At 38.2% G+C, this 14,177-nt stretch overlaps 2 protein-coding genes across 2 annotated transcripts in view; one reads left to right on the forward strand and one right to left on the reverse strand.

The window, feature by feature from the left end:
* PDE7B (phosphodiesterase 7B) overlaps positions 1 to 1,148 on the forward strand; it is a 208,142-nt gene extending 206,994 nt beyond the window's left edge. The window contains exon 12 of the mRNA XM_049788023.1: positions 324 to 1,148. Within this exon, the coding sequence (XP_049643980.1) occupies positions 324 to 571 (248 nt within the window). The 3' untranslated portion in view covers positions 572 to 1,148. The remainder of the gene's footprint in view (positions 1 to 323) is intronic.
* The window catches only part of BCLAF1 (BCL2 associated transcription factor 1), a 1,193,665-nt gene that overhangs the window by 1,030,105 nt on the left and 149,383 nt on the right, over positions 1 to 14,177 (reverse strand). The window lies entirely within an intron of this gene.

Genomic DNA, 14,177 nt, shown 5'->3' on the forward strand with positions numbered 1-14,177 from the left:
TTATGGTATGTACCTTTCTGGTATTATTTGCCGTATCTCCCTTCCTCCTCCCTTCCCTCCTTACCTCCAGAACAAACATTACATTTTTGTTATTTACATGTCATTCTCCCTGTCTAAATAACTACTGTGTATCATCTGCTATGTACTTTCTAAACATTTATTATGTTTTAAATTACTCCCTTCTTTGACTGGTTAAATGACAAGTCCACTGCCTTCAGACCCCTGGTCCAACTATAGAATGGGGCATGCGTTCTATTTGGGAGGTGAGGTGCCAATTTGCTTTCCTGATCTCAGGATGATGACTTTGTCCTTGTCTCTCTTAGGTTTCATGACCTATATTGTGGAGCCACTCTTCCAGGAATGGGGCCGATTCACTGGAAATAGCCCTCTGTCTGAGAGCATGCTGAACCATCTTGCGCACAACAAAGCCCAGTGGAAAAGCTTGATGCCCGGACAGCACAGAAACAGTGGCAGTGGCAGTGGCAGTGGCAGTGGCAGTGGCAGCTCAGGTCACACAGGCCCAGGTACTGAGAAGCAAGAGCAGACTGTGAGCGAAGGTGATGCCCCATAGAGCATGCCAGAACTGCCACCTGATCCCCAGGCAGAAAGAACAAGAACCGCCTTCAGCACACACCTCCTGAGAAGGTAGAAGCTTTGAGGGAAACTTCACGGAGAAACCCAGACAACTTCTGGGTCTCAACCTAGGACTCTTTGGAATGCAACTCTCTTTCTTCTACCTGTCTCCCTTTTCCAAGTGTACAGAAGCCATCTGTCACCTCAGCATTAGCTGCCGAAATGAAAACTCTATTCAGAAATGTGGGAGCCATTTCTAGAAGCAAAACTTTGCCCCTAGGAGCAAAATCTAGGAGCGAATTTGCCCCTCAAGGAGAAGACTGGAGAGTAAGAAAAGAGGTGCTTCTCCCTGTCCCCCATGGGTCATGGGTCACACTGTGACAAGCAGAAATTCCTAAATCCTGAGCATGTTAATGATTGCCCGTGTGTCCACTGATCTGCATGACAGAAAACACCAGCATATTTGGGCCTCTGAGGATTATGTCTCTGCATTATAAAGGCACAAAAGAGAGCATGAGAGAAAGAACCTTCTATTTTAATAATAATAATTATTATTATTATAAACATAATAATAAATCTTTTTAACTTTTCTATTTTATGCTCTAGACATTGGATCTAAAATTTTGGACTAAGATTTTTCAATGTGCCCAAAGTCAAACAGGGGGTTCATAGTTTTATTACTGACTATATGCCACTTTGGGTCAAAGATTTGGCATCTTCTCAATATAAGAAACCGCATTACCTATCCCACCCAAGGGAAAGGTGCTGTATAGTTCATTCCTCTATGCCATTGGCCAATCTATCTTTTATCTAGAACACAGATTCCATGTACACGTGTACATTTTCTGTAAATACCAAGCGCTACTGATTCCCTTGCCAAAATACATGAGTATTATGGGATTGCTACCTGTATAAACAATGGCACTGTGAACAGAATACTGTTAGATTTATTACGAGAATGCATTTGTAAATATGGTATAGAGTTTATTAATATTCTATGGTTTGCAGATAAAGGCCTTAACTTTAGACATCTCTCGATTTCTGGAAGCTGCCCACCTCTCCTCAAAGATGTCCTTCTGAACTGCCTTCCCACGTCCATCTTTATGCTTTTTTACTAAAGTCACAAACAAAAACAAGAGTTTTTGAGGAAATAGTTTGAAGACTTCATATGCATTCCACTAGAGACCATGGTTTTTCATCTATGGCACCAAACATGTTTCCTCAAATTATTGTGACCCTTCAGCAAGCCTGAACATCAATTTATCAACATTGCACACTGTTTTCTGTTTTCTCTGTTTTAACAAGTGAGCTAATAAACTTGTGCTATGTGACTCTTGTCATGAACATGGCAGTGACAACCATGCAAGAGACATGACAGGTCTCAAAAACTTATTGGCCCTGTCATCTGGCAGGGAATTCCTGCTCCCCTACCACACTTCCATCTGTTATGGCTACAGTACCAAAGCACTTTGGTTTACAGTTGGCATGCATTTCTTTGGTGTTACTAGTAGCTGGATTTTTGTTTTTCCTTAAGTCCTGGTGAACAATTACTCACCAGCTTAGATGAAGTTAACATTATTTAAATAAAGGAATTGTTTCAATTATCTTACAGAATTTACCTTCCTGGCAGGTCATGAAGTTAACTACAGTTCTTGCAAGCAATTGGTCTAGAATTTGGCTGTTAAGTTTTTGTTTTTCTTTTCTCTTGCAGACACTTGACAGTAATATCAGTTTAGTATAGCATTAACCTCTAGTAGGCTAAATTTGCATTGAATCTTTTCTTTAAAAAGTCTAGCAAAACTAAAATTAGGTGAGAATTTATGATACTCAGTGCTTTTTACCTTAAACACTATTACAGTGGGAGAATGATAATATAATGATGTCTGCCACCACCAAGTTTTTTAAGGAGTTGATAAAATGACAATAAGCTCTCATTTCCTAAGGGCAACTTTTTCCCTGCTAATGTGCAAATGAAATGTTAGAAACTTGACTGGGTTTTAACTAGTACCTGTAGAGAGACTGAGACTTGCAGAGTAAAGGTTTAATGAAATTTTTGAAAAGATTTTTATATTTTCAATAAAGTGGGAGAGACTGTCAGATGGTGCTAAAGAAAGTGAGAAGAACCTAATGAAATAGGTGAATGATAAGCTGAAATTGCTGGTATGGGTAAAAAGGCAAGTTGTGAAAACTTAACACTAACTTTTTTCTGTGTAACTGTAAGTGAACACTTGTTTCTATATCATTTTAATATTCCAAAACTGTAGGCTCCCCCAAAAAATATATTCACTGTTTTTCTACCTCAAACTGTTCTTATTTGGTTTAGTTTGTAGAGAGGGCACTTAAGAATTCATCTATTATTTTTAATTTAGATTAAATCAAATCAAGGGAAAATTATTGGGATGATATTACAGGGGATGTTGGATGATATTAGTAATGATAGAGACAAGAAAAAACAGTTTTAGCTAACGGAGCCTTTAACTTGAGCTGAGGAAATGAACCTTGTTTATACAAATCATATGTCTGTCATAACATAAATAAAATTGGGAATATTTTAATAGGTTCAAATGTAAAAAGATAAACGTATCTGTGTTATAATTAGGTCTTAAAACATAGATCTTAAAAAAAATCCATTAATTAACCTACAGTTCAACCTACAAGCAGCTATTAGTACAGAGAAATACTAAAGTAAAATGACACATGATGTTTAAACTAGATGTATTTATCTTTTCAACCATCTAGGTATATTTTTTGAGATAATTAGATTTTTTTGGCTAAAAAGGAGAGAATGTGAAGATATTTTTCTAATAGTGTCTCTCACAATATTTCAACAGAAAAAGTCTAATTGCTATTGAGTCACATTCTTGGATAGCTATAAATTTTTAATCTTTCTTATAATCTTCCCTTAGTTTGTGGGCCATCAATCATCAATAGTTGATGTACCAAATATAGTTCTCATATTGCTGGAGAAGAATAGAAGCAAAGGGGCTAATATTAGTAAACAGAAGTTAAAACTAAGATCAAATTAAGAGAAGCTATAGAGCACTGCCAGGCCTGATATGTGAAACCTGCTTTTCTTTTCACAGCTTCCATGGATTACCAAAGCTTTATTTGTTAAATCCTGACTGACCCAATAGTTTCCATTAGGCTGATTAAAAATCCTACCTTTTTTACCTGCTTTATAGCTTCTGCAAAGGAACTTGGAGCCTTTCCTGTAGCACTGTTTTCAGATAATTCTTCCTACAAACCACATATTTGTTTTGTAACTTGTGCTCACATTGAATCATATCTGCACACTGATTTGAATTTGGTTATGAGCTTGTATCTCACTGTATTTCTTAAGCTTTACTCATACGCAAATCCTTAAAACTGTTGTTTTGTGTATACATATGGTTTAGGGGGAAGAAAAATGCCCACAATATGAGTTTTGCTCAATATGTGGCCCTCTGGCCAAAATATCCATTGGCATGTTTAGATGAAAAAAATTAAAAATAAAGATGATTTATTAAAAATATCACCATATGAAAATATCATCATTGGCACCAGGAAATGTATTACCAGCCAAAGATCAGATTCACCAAAAGTTATCCACATCTCAAGAAAGGAAATATTAAAGTGGAAGAGCACAAATGAAGACATTGTCTGAGTGACTTGGGTCTACAGGAACAGCCATGTCTCTGAAGGTGGCAGTTAGTTCCATGCTGGGGGTGGAAGCAACTTATTGTTAATTAAATCACCAAAAATTACAAAATTACAAATATATTTATGATTGAATTTCAGGCATACATTGTTCCAACACAAATCCCTTCACTAGTGTCCACTACTCTCACCAATGTCTCCAGTTTCCCTCTCAACCCCACAGCCTGCCACTGTGGTGGGCACTTTTCCACTCTCTCATTGTCTCAGTGTTCTCTTCCCTAACTAATCCCCAAACTTTCTACTGAAGACCAATAATTCCACTCTTTGTTCCTATTGCCATTGAGCATCACACCCAGTGATGCTCAGGACTTTCTCCTGGCTATGCATGCAGAATCGCTCCTGCCTTGGGGGACCATATGGGACACCAGGAGATCTAACCGCTGTCCGTCCTTTATTAGCATGTGCAAGGCAAATACCGTATTTGCCTGCATATAAGACGACTGGGCGTATAAGACGACCCCCTAATTTTGCAGTTAAAACATAGGTTTAGTCCTATATTCTCTGTATCAGACAGAACGTTCCTGTGCTGCAACTGTATGTACCACAGTGAGCCAATCACAACAAGCAAAGGTTCAGAGGTTATACTGTAATAGACTTCCTCTCTGACTCTGGCCAATCTGAGCAGGCTTTTGACAGTGTAGATTCGGGTCCAGAACATTGTCTAATTTGCATTCATAAAAAGCCTGCTTGGATTGGCTGAGTCAGAGAGGCGGTCCGAGCAGACTGGCAGTGATTGGTGCAGAACAGTGTCTAATTTGCATGCATCAAAAGCCTGCTTGGATTGGCTGAGTTAGAGAGACAGTACGAGCAGCCTTGCAGTGATTGGTGCAAGATTGAGTTGGAAAATTCGTTTTGTGGCAATATTCAGACAATTTTCGTTTAGTGGCATATTGAAACATTTTTCGGGATATACTCGGACGACCCCCAATATTTGGTTGACTTTTTTTGTTTCAAAAGTCTTCTTATACGCCGGAAAATATGGTACCCTACCGCTTGCACCATCGCTCCAGCCCCACCACTGAGCATTTTAATTGTCCTCTACAGTTTTCTTTAAATCCCATATAAAAATCATTTTGCATCTGTTGCTATCCTGAGTGATTTTATTCAACATTATACTCTCCAGATACATCCACGTGGGAATAAACTTTACTGCTTTATTTTTTTCTTATGGCTAAGGAGTACTCCATTGTGGATATGTGCCATAGTTTCTACATCCAGTCATCTTTTCATGGGCATTTGATTTTTTGCACATTTTGGCTACTGTCTATAAAACTGCAATGAACATAGAGGTACAGCTGTCTTTCATGAATTGTGCTCTTGGGGCTTTGGGATATATTCCCAGGAGTACAGTTTGTGGGTGATATGGAAGCTCAATTTCATTTTTTTCAGAAATATTAAATTAGCTTCCAAAAAGGTTGAACCTGTCAGGATTTCCACCAGCAATAAATAAGGGTCTCTTTTCCCTCTCATCTTTGTCAACAATTGTTCTTTTTCATCAGTACCAGTCTCTGTCTTGTGAGATGATATTTCATTGTTGTTTTGAATTCCTCTGATGGTTGTAATTTGAGATTTTTATATGCTTATTGGACATCTGTATTTCTTCACTGAGAAAGTTCCTGTTCATCTTTTCTCCCATATAGTTTGATAGAGCTGAATGTTTTTTCTCATAAATTTCTACAACTCAGTGCCATGGAAAGTTCTACTTATATTTTCTTCTATATAATTTATAGATTAAGATCTGATATCTAAGTTTTTAGTTCATTTTGATTTGACTTTCTTTTTTATTTATTTTTTATTTTATTTAAACACCTTGATTACAAAGATGATTGTGATTGGGTTTCAGACATGTAAAGAACACCCCCTCTTCACCAGTACAACATTCCCATCACCAATACCCCAAATCTCCCTCTTCCCCACCCCACCCCCACCTGTACTATAGACAGGCTTTCTATTTTCCTCATACATTCTCATTGTTAGGTTAGTTCTCAATGTAGTTATTTCTCTAACTAAACTCATTACTCTTCATGAAGTGAGCAGGAACTTTCAGTCCTCCTCTCTTTTGTCTCTGAAAATTATTGCCAGAATGTCTTTTATTTTTCTTAAAATCCATAGATGAGTGAGACAATTCTGGGTCTCTCTCTCTCTTTCTCTCTCTCTCTCTGACTTATTTCACTCAGCATAATAGATTCCATGTACCATGTATAGAAAAATGTCATGACTTTATTTCTCCTATGGCTCCATAATATTCCATTGTGTATATGTACCACAGTTTCTTTAGTCATTCATCTGTTGAAAGGCATCTTGGTTGGTTCCAAAGTCTTGCTATGATAAATAGTGCTGCAATGAATATAGGTGTAAGGAAGGGATTTTTGTATTGAATTTTTGTGTACCTACAGTAAATCCCTAGGAGTGGTATAGCTGGATCATATGGGAGCTCAATTTCCAGTTTCTGGAGGAATCTCCATATCATTTTCTATAAAGTTTGGACTACATAGCATTCCCACCAGCAGTAAAATAAGAGTCTCTGGGGCCGGGAAGGTGGCACTAGAGGTAAGGTGTCTGCATTACAAGTGCTAGTGTAGGACGGATCATGGTTCTATCCCCCGACGTCCCATATGGTCCCCCCAAACCAGGGGTGATTTCTGAGTGCATAGCCAGGAGTAACCTCTGAGCATCAAACGGGTGTGGCCCAAAAACCAAAAAAAAAAAAAAAGAGTTTATTTCTGGGGCCAGAGAGATAGCATGAAGGTAAGGTGTTTGCCTTTCATGCAGAAGGTCATTGGTTCAAATCCCAGCATCCCATATGGTCCTCCAACCTACCAGGAGTGATTTCTGAGCATAGAGCCAGGAGTAACCCCTTAACGCTGCTGGGTGTGATCCAAAAAAAAAAAAAAAAGAGTTCCTTTCTCTCCACATCCCTGCCAATACTGCTTGTTCTCATTCTTTGTTAATGTGTGCCAATCTCTATGCTGTGAGGTGGTACCTCATAGTCGTTTTGATTTGCATCTCCCTGATAATTAATGATGTGGAGCATTTTCTCATGTGCCTTTTGGCCATTTCTATTTCTTTTTTGTCAAGTTGTCTGTCCATTTTTTCTTCCCGTTTTTTGATGGGATTAGATTTTTTTTTCTTGTAAAGTTCTGTCAGTGCCTTGTATATTTTGGATATTAGCCCCTTATCTGATGGGTATTGGGTGAATAGTTTCCCCCACTCTGTGGATGGCTCTTGTATCCTGGGCACTATTTCCTTAGAGGTGCAGAAGCTTCTCATCTTAATATATTCCCATCTGTTAATCTCTACTTTCACTTGTTTGGAGAATAAAGTTTCCTCCTTGATGATGCCTTTAGTCTCAATGTCATGGAGTGTTTTAGCTAGATGTTGTTATATATACCTTATGGTATCAGGTCTGATATCAAGGTCTTTTAGGATTTTACCTTCGTACATGATATTAGCTGGGGGGGGTCTAAGTTCAGTTTCTTGCAAGTGGCAGCCAGTTATGCCAAAACTTCTTGTTGAAGAGGCTTTTCCTGCTCCATTTAGAATTTCTTGCTCCTTTATCAAAAATTAGGTGATTGTATGTCTGGAGAACATCCTCTGAGTACTTAAGTCTATTTCACTGATCTGAGGGTCTCTCTTTATTCCAATATCATGCTGTTTTGATAACTATTGTTTTGTAATACAATTTAAATTTGAGGAAAGTAATGCCTCCCATATTCTTTTTCCCAATGATTGCTTTAGTTATCCGAGGGTGTTTATTGTTCCAAATGAATTTCAAAAGAGTTTTATTCACTTCTTTGAAGAATGTCATGGATATCTTTAGAGAGATTGCATTAAATCTGTACAGTGCTTTGGAGAGTATTGCCATTTTAATGATGTTAATCCTGTCAATCCATTAGCAGGGTATGTGTTTCCATTTCCTAGTGTCCTCTCTTATTTCTTGAAGCAGTGTTTTATAGCTTTCTTTCTATAGGTCCTTCACATCTTTTCTATCATTATTGATGTATAAAAAGGCCACTTGATTTTTGTGTGCTAATTGTGTAGCTTGCCACATTGCTAAATGAATCTATTGTTTCTAGAAGCTTTTTGGTAGAGTCTTTAGGGTTTTCTAAGTAGAGTATCATGTCATCTGCAAACAGTGAGAGCTTGACTTCTTCCTTTCCCATCTGGATTCCCTTGATATCTTTTTCTTGTCTAATTGCTATAGCAAGTACTTCCAGTGCTATGTTGAATAGCAGTAGTGAGAGAGGACAGCCATGTCATGTGCCAGAATTTAGAGGAAAGGCTTTTAGTTTTTCTCCATTGAGGATAATAATTGCCATTGGCTTGTGCTAGATGACCTTAACTATATTGTGAGATGTTCCTTTCATTCCCATCTTGCTGAGAGTTTTGATCAACAATGAGTGTTGGACCTTATCAAATGCTTTCTCGGCATCTATTGATATGATCATGTGAATTTTATTTTTCTTGTTGTCGATGTGGTGTATTATATTGATAGATTTATGGATGTTAAACCATCCTTGCATTCCTGGGATGAAACCTACTTGATCGTAGTGAATGAACTTCTTGATGAGGCATTGGATCCTATTTGCCAGGATTTTGTTGAGGATCTTTGCATCTGTGTTCATCAGAAATATTGGTCTGTAATTTTCTTTTTTGGTAGCATCTCTGTCTGGTTTAGGTATCAAGATGATGTTGGCTTCATAAAAGCTATTTAGAAGTGTTCCCATTTTTTTTATGTCATGAAAGAGTCTTGCCAGGATTGGTAGTAGTTCCTCTTGAAAGGTTTGAAAGAATTTATTAGTGAATCCATCTGGGCCTGGGCTCTTGTTTTTGGGCAGACATTTGATAACCGGTTTAATTTCCTCAATAGTGATGGAGGTTGCGGTTCTCCTCCTAGCCCCCGACCAGCGGGGAAAAAGGATTTTGAGAGCCGCCTCTTATTCGTGGGTCTGCTGGGCCGATCCTATCTGAAGTGTCTGTGAAAAAATCTTAGAGAAGTTAGAACGAACGACCCAAGTCTGGTTGCTGATCAAGGGCGATTTTATTGGGCTCAAACAAGCAATTATATAGTTTTGTTCAAGGAGAATGTGTCTCAAAACTATTGGTTACTTCAAACATACTTTTATCCAATCACATCTCAGATACGGGAACATAACCAAAAAATGGGTACGGACACTTTACATCCAAATCTACAGGGCAATTAGGCATTGGTTAGTTCAAACAAGCTTTCCTACCAATCACATATCTGCTACAGGCATTCAGCCAAAAAAGGCAAGGAGGGAACAAACTCAAGGCATCTGTTAACTATTAGCAAAGACTTCTTTGTCAAGCACAACTCAGGAAAAGGGTTGAGTATATAGTATCAAAGGTTGATAATATATAAACTATACAAGGAAATACCATCTGCATTCTGTCCCAGGCCCCCTGGCCTTGTGGTAGCACAAGGGGCTAATCTTGTTGCAAGATTTCCTGTTAGCTCAGGGGCTAGACCTGCCAGATATCACGTATGCAGCTCAGTGGAATTTTCCACAGAGACAGAAGCTAAAATTGATGGCCTCCATTTTGTGCAGGCTACAGCAGTCTCTTACAGGAGGTGTTTAGATATGCTACATCCTCTTTATTCAACCATGGAAGGTTTTAAGAGTCCAAGAATTTATCCATTTCTTCAACGTTGTCATTTTTAGTGGCATAGAATTTCTCAAAGTAGTTTCTGATTACCTTTTGAATCTCTGCAATATCGGTAGTGATCTCACCCTTTTTATTTCTAATACCAAGTTTCTCTCTCTCTTTGTTAGTTTTTCCAATGGTCTATAAATCTTGTTTATTTTTTTTGAAGAACCAACTTCTGTATTTTGGGTTTCCACTTCGTTGATATCTGCTCTCAGCTTTGTTATTTCCTTCTATCTCCCTATTTTTGGTTCCTTTCGTTGAGCACTTTCTAATTCTATGAGCTGTGTAATTAAGCTATTTAGGTATGCCCCTTTTTCCTTCCTGGTATGCACTTGCAAAGCTATAAATTTTCCTCTCAGTACCACTTTTTTTGTGTCCCATATGTTCTGATAGAATGTGTATTTATTGTCATTTGTTTCCAGGAAAGTTTTGATTTCCTCTTTGATTTCATCTCAGACCCACTGGTTGTTCAGAATTAGGCTGTTTAATTTTTAGTTGTTAATGTTCTTCTTCTGTGCCCTTTGTAGTTCACATATAATTTCAGAGCCTTGTGGTCAGCGAAGATAGCCTGAAAAATTTCTATCCTCTTGATATTATGGAGGTATGTTTTATGTGCCATCATGTAGTCTATCTTGGAGAATGACCCATGTACATTGAAGAAAAATGCGTATCCAGGTTTCTGGGGGTGCAATTTCTGGTGCACCCCCAGAAATATATATATATATATATAGTAGGCCTCTCTCTTCCATTTTTCTTTTTAGGTCTAGTATATTTTATTGACCTGTCAAGTGTTGACAAAGCCATGTAGAGCTCTACCACAATTATTGTGCTGTTATTGATATTCCTTTTCAGATTTGTCCACAATTGTATTAACTATTTTGCTGGCCCTTCACTTGGTGTATATGTTTAGGAGGGTGATTTCTTCCTGCTATGCATATCCCTTGATTAATACAAAATGTCCATCATTGTCCCTTACAACTTTTCTGAGTATGTTTGTGTCACCCGATATTAGTATGACCACTCCAGCTTTTTTATGGGTGTTGTTTACTTGGATGATTTTCCTCCAGCCTTTTATTTTGAGTCTATGTTTGTTCTGACTATTAAGGTGTGTTTCTTGTAGGCAGCAGAAGGTTGGATTCGGTTTTTTGATCCATTTAGCCGCTCTGTGTCTCTTAACTGGTGCTTTTAGTCCATTGAGAGAAAGAATTGTCATGGGATTTAGTTCCATCTTTTGTAGAAGTTTGGTGTGTCTGTTGGTCAGTCTTGTCTTAAAGTCAATCTTTTAGTTTTTCTTTTAAGGCAGAATTTGAGTCTGTAAAGTTTCTGAGCTGCTGTTTATCTGTGAAGTCATGTATACTTCCTTCAAACCTGAAAGTGATTTTGGCTGGGTGCAGTATTCTAAGCAAAGCAATTATTTCACTGAGTTTTGTTACTATGTCCCACCACTGCCTTCTGACCTTGAGTGTTTCTTGTGACAGGTCTGCTGTAAATCTCAAGGATGCTCCTTTGAATGTAGTTTTCCCTTTCTTATCTTGCCACTTTCATAATTCTGTCTCTATCTGTGGGATTCGTCATTGTGACTAGGATATGTCTTGGGGTGTTTTTCCTGGGGTCTCTTAATTGGTACTCTTCGAGCATGCAGGATTTGATCACGTGTATTCTTTAGCTCTGATCATTTCTCTTTAATTATGTTCTTGACCATTGATTCTTCCTGGAGATTTTTTTCTTGTGTTTCTGGGACTCCAATGATTCTTATTCCTTGACTTAGATTTGAAAAACTTCAAAGAAGATAAACTGCTTAAAGTCGGTTTTATTTTTTTAATAATATCTTGATTTATGCACCATGATTAACAAACATGATTGTAGTTGGGTTTCAGTCATAAAAAAAATCACCCCCGTCCACCAGTGCAACATTCCCACCACCAATGTCCCCATCTCCCTCCTACCCAAACCCATCCCTGTATTCGAGATAGGAATTCTATTCCCACTCATTAACATTGTCATGGTAGTTATTGATGTAGTTATTTCTCTAACTGCTCTCACCACTCTTTGTGGTGAGCTTTATATGATGAGCTGGTCCTTCTGGCCTTCATCTCTATTGTCTCTGGGCATTACTCCAAGAATGTCTTATATTTTTCTTAAAACCCATAAATGAGTGAGACCATAGAATCCATTTTAGAAGCATCTAAATGAAGCCTGATTCCTGCTCTGTGCTTTGCAAACAGGAGATATTTTTAAAAATCTCTACTCTGCTCCATGAGGCATCCATAACCACCTCATCCAGAAGAGCTCCTGAGGAGAGGGGAAAGCAGAGAAAATTATCTGAAGATAACCAGCAGAGGTAGGCTGTCTCCGCCCACTAAGGGTCACATCTTCTAGCCAATGAACCCCAGCACAACACAAAGAAAATGTCACACTACAGGCATGACAATGGGGAAATAATGCAGGTCAACACCATGCATAGAAAATGAAGATAGCCCAAAAAGTGCCAAACACCTATTTAGCCTCTCAAATAAGAAGTTTAGAGAAGAAATATAGAAGGTGTTCACAGAACTCAGAGAAAGTATAGATTGAGCTGAACGAACCACAATAGAATCAAGAGGATAAGAAAATAAACATTCCTCAGACATATAACCACCTTGTTTTTGATAAAGGAGCAAAAAATCCTAAATGGAGCAGGGAAAGCCTATTCAACAAGTGGTGTTGGCACAACTGGTTAACCACTTGCAAAAAAGCGAACTCAGACCCCCAGCTAACACCATATACAAAGGTAAAATCCAAATGGATTAAAGACCTTGATATCAGAACTGAAACTATAAGGTATATAGAACAACATGTAGGTGAAACACTCCAGGACATTGAGACTAAAGGCATCTTTAAGGAGGAGACAGCACTTTCCAAGCAAGTGGAAGCAGAGATAAACAGATGGGACTATATTAAGCTGAAAAGCTTCTGCATCTCAAAGGAAATAGCGCCCAGAATACAAAGGCCACCCACTGAGTGGGAGAAATTATTCACCCAATACACATCAGATAAAGGGCTAATATCCAAAATTTACAAGGTACTGACAGAACTATACAAGAAAAAAAACAACTAACCCCATCAAAAAATGGGGAGAAGAAATGAACAGACACTTTGAAAAAGAAGAAAGGCAAATGGCCAAAAGGCACATGAAAAGATGTTCAACATCACTAATCGTCAGGGAGATGCAAATCAAAACTACTATGAGGTACCACCTCACGCCACTGAGATTGGCACACATCACAAGAAAGGAAAACAAGCAGTGCTGGCGGGGATGTGGAGAGAAAGGAACTCTTTTTCACTGCTGGTGGGAATGCCGTCTAGTACAACCTTTATGGAAAGCGATATGGAGATTCCTTCACAAACTGGAAATTGAGCTTCCATACGATCCAGCTATACCACTCCTAGGAATATACCCAAGAAACACAAAAATACAATACAAAAAACCCTTCCTTACTCCTATATTCATTGCAGCGCTATTTACAATAGCCAGACTCTGGAAACAACCAAGATGCCCTTCAACAGATGAGTGGCTGAAGAAACTGTGGTACATATACACAATGGAATACTATGCAGCCATCAGGAGAGATGAAGTCATGAAATTTTCCAATACATGGATGTACATGGAATCTATTATGCTGAGTGAAGTAAGTCAGAGGGAGAGAGAAAGACGCAGAATGGTTTCACTCATCTATGGGCTTTAAGAAAAATGAAGGACATTTTTAACAATATCTCAGAGACAAGAGAGATGAGGGCTGGTAGGTGCAGCTCAGGACATGCAGCTCATCACATAGAGTGATGAGTGCAGTTGCAGAGATGACTACACTGAAAACTATCATAAAATGTGAATGAATGAGGGAAGTAGAAAGCCTGTCTCGAGTACAGGTGTAGGGGGGTGGGGAGGAGGGAGATCTGGGAAATTGGTGGTGGGAATGTTACACCGGTGAAGGGGGGGTGCTCTTTACATGACTGTAATCATACAACTATAATCATGTTTGTAATCACGGTGTTTAAATAAAGATAAAAAATAAAAAATAAAAAAAAAAAAATGTTTAAAAAAAAAAAAAAAAAAAAAAGAAAATAAACATAAGAAAATGCCAAACTGATATAACAGGACTAAAAAACTTGGTAGGAGAAATGAAAACTTCACTGAAAAGCTTCTCCAAAAGAGCAACAGCAGCTGAGGATCAAATCAGTGAGCTGGAAGATGAGATGCA

This window comes from Suncus etruscus, chromosome 15, assembly GCF_024139225.1.
Source record: "Suncus etruscus isolate mSunEtr1 chromosome 15, mSunEtr1.pri.cur, whole genome shotgun sequence".
In the NCBI taxonomy this organism is placed as follows: Eukaryota; Metazoa; Chordata; class Mammalia; order Eulipotyphla; family Soricidae; genus Suncus; species Suncus etruscus.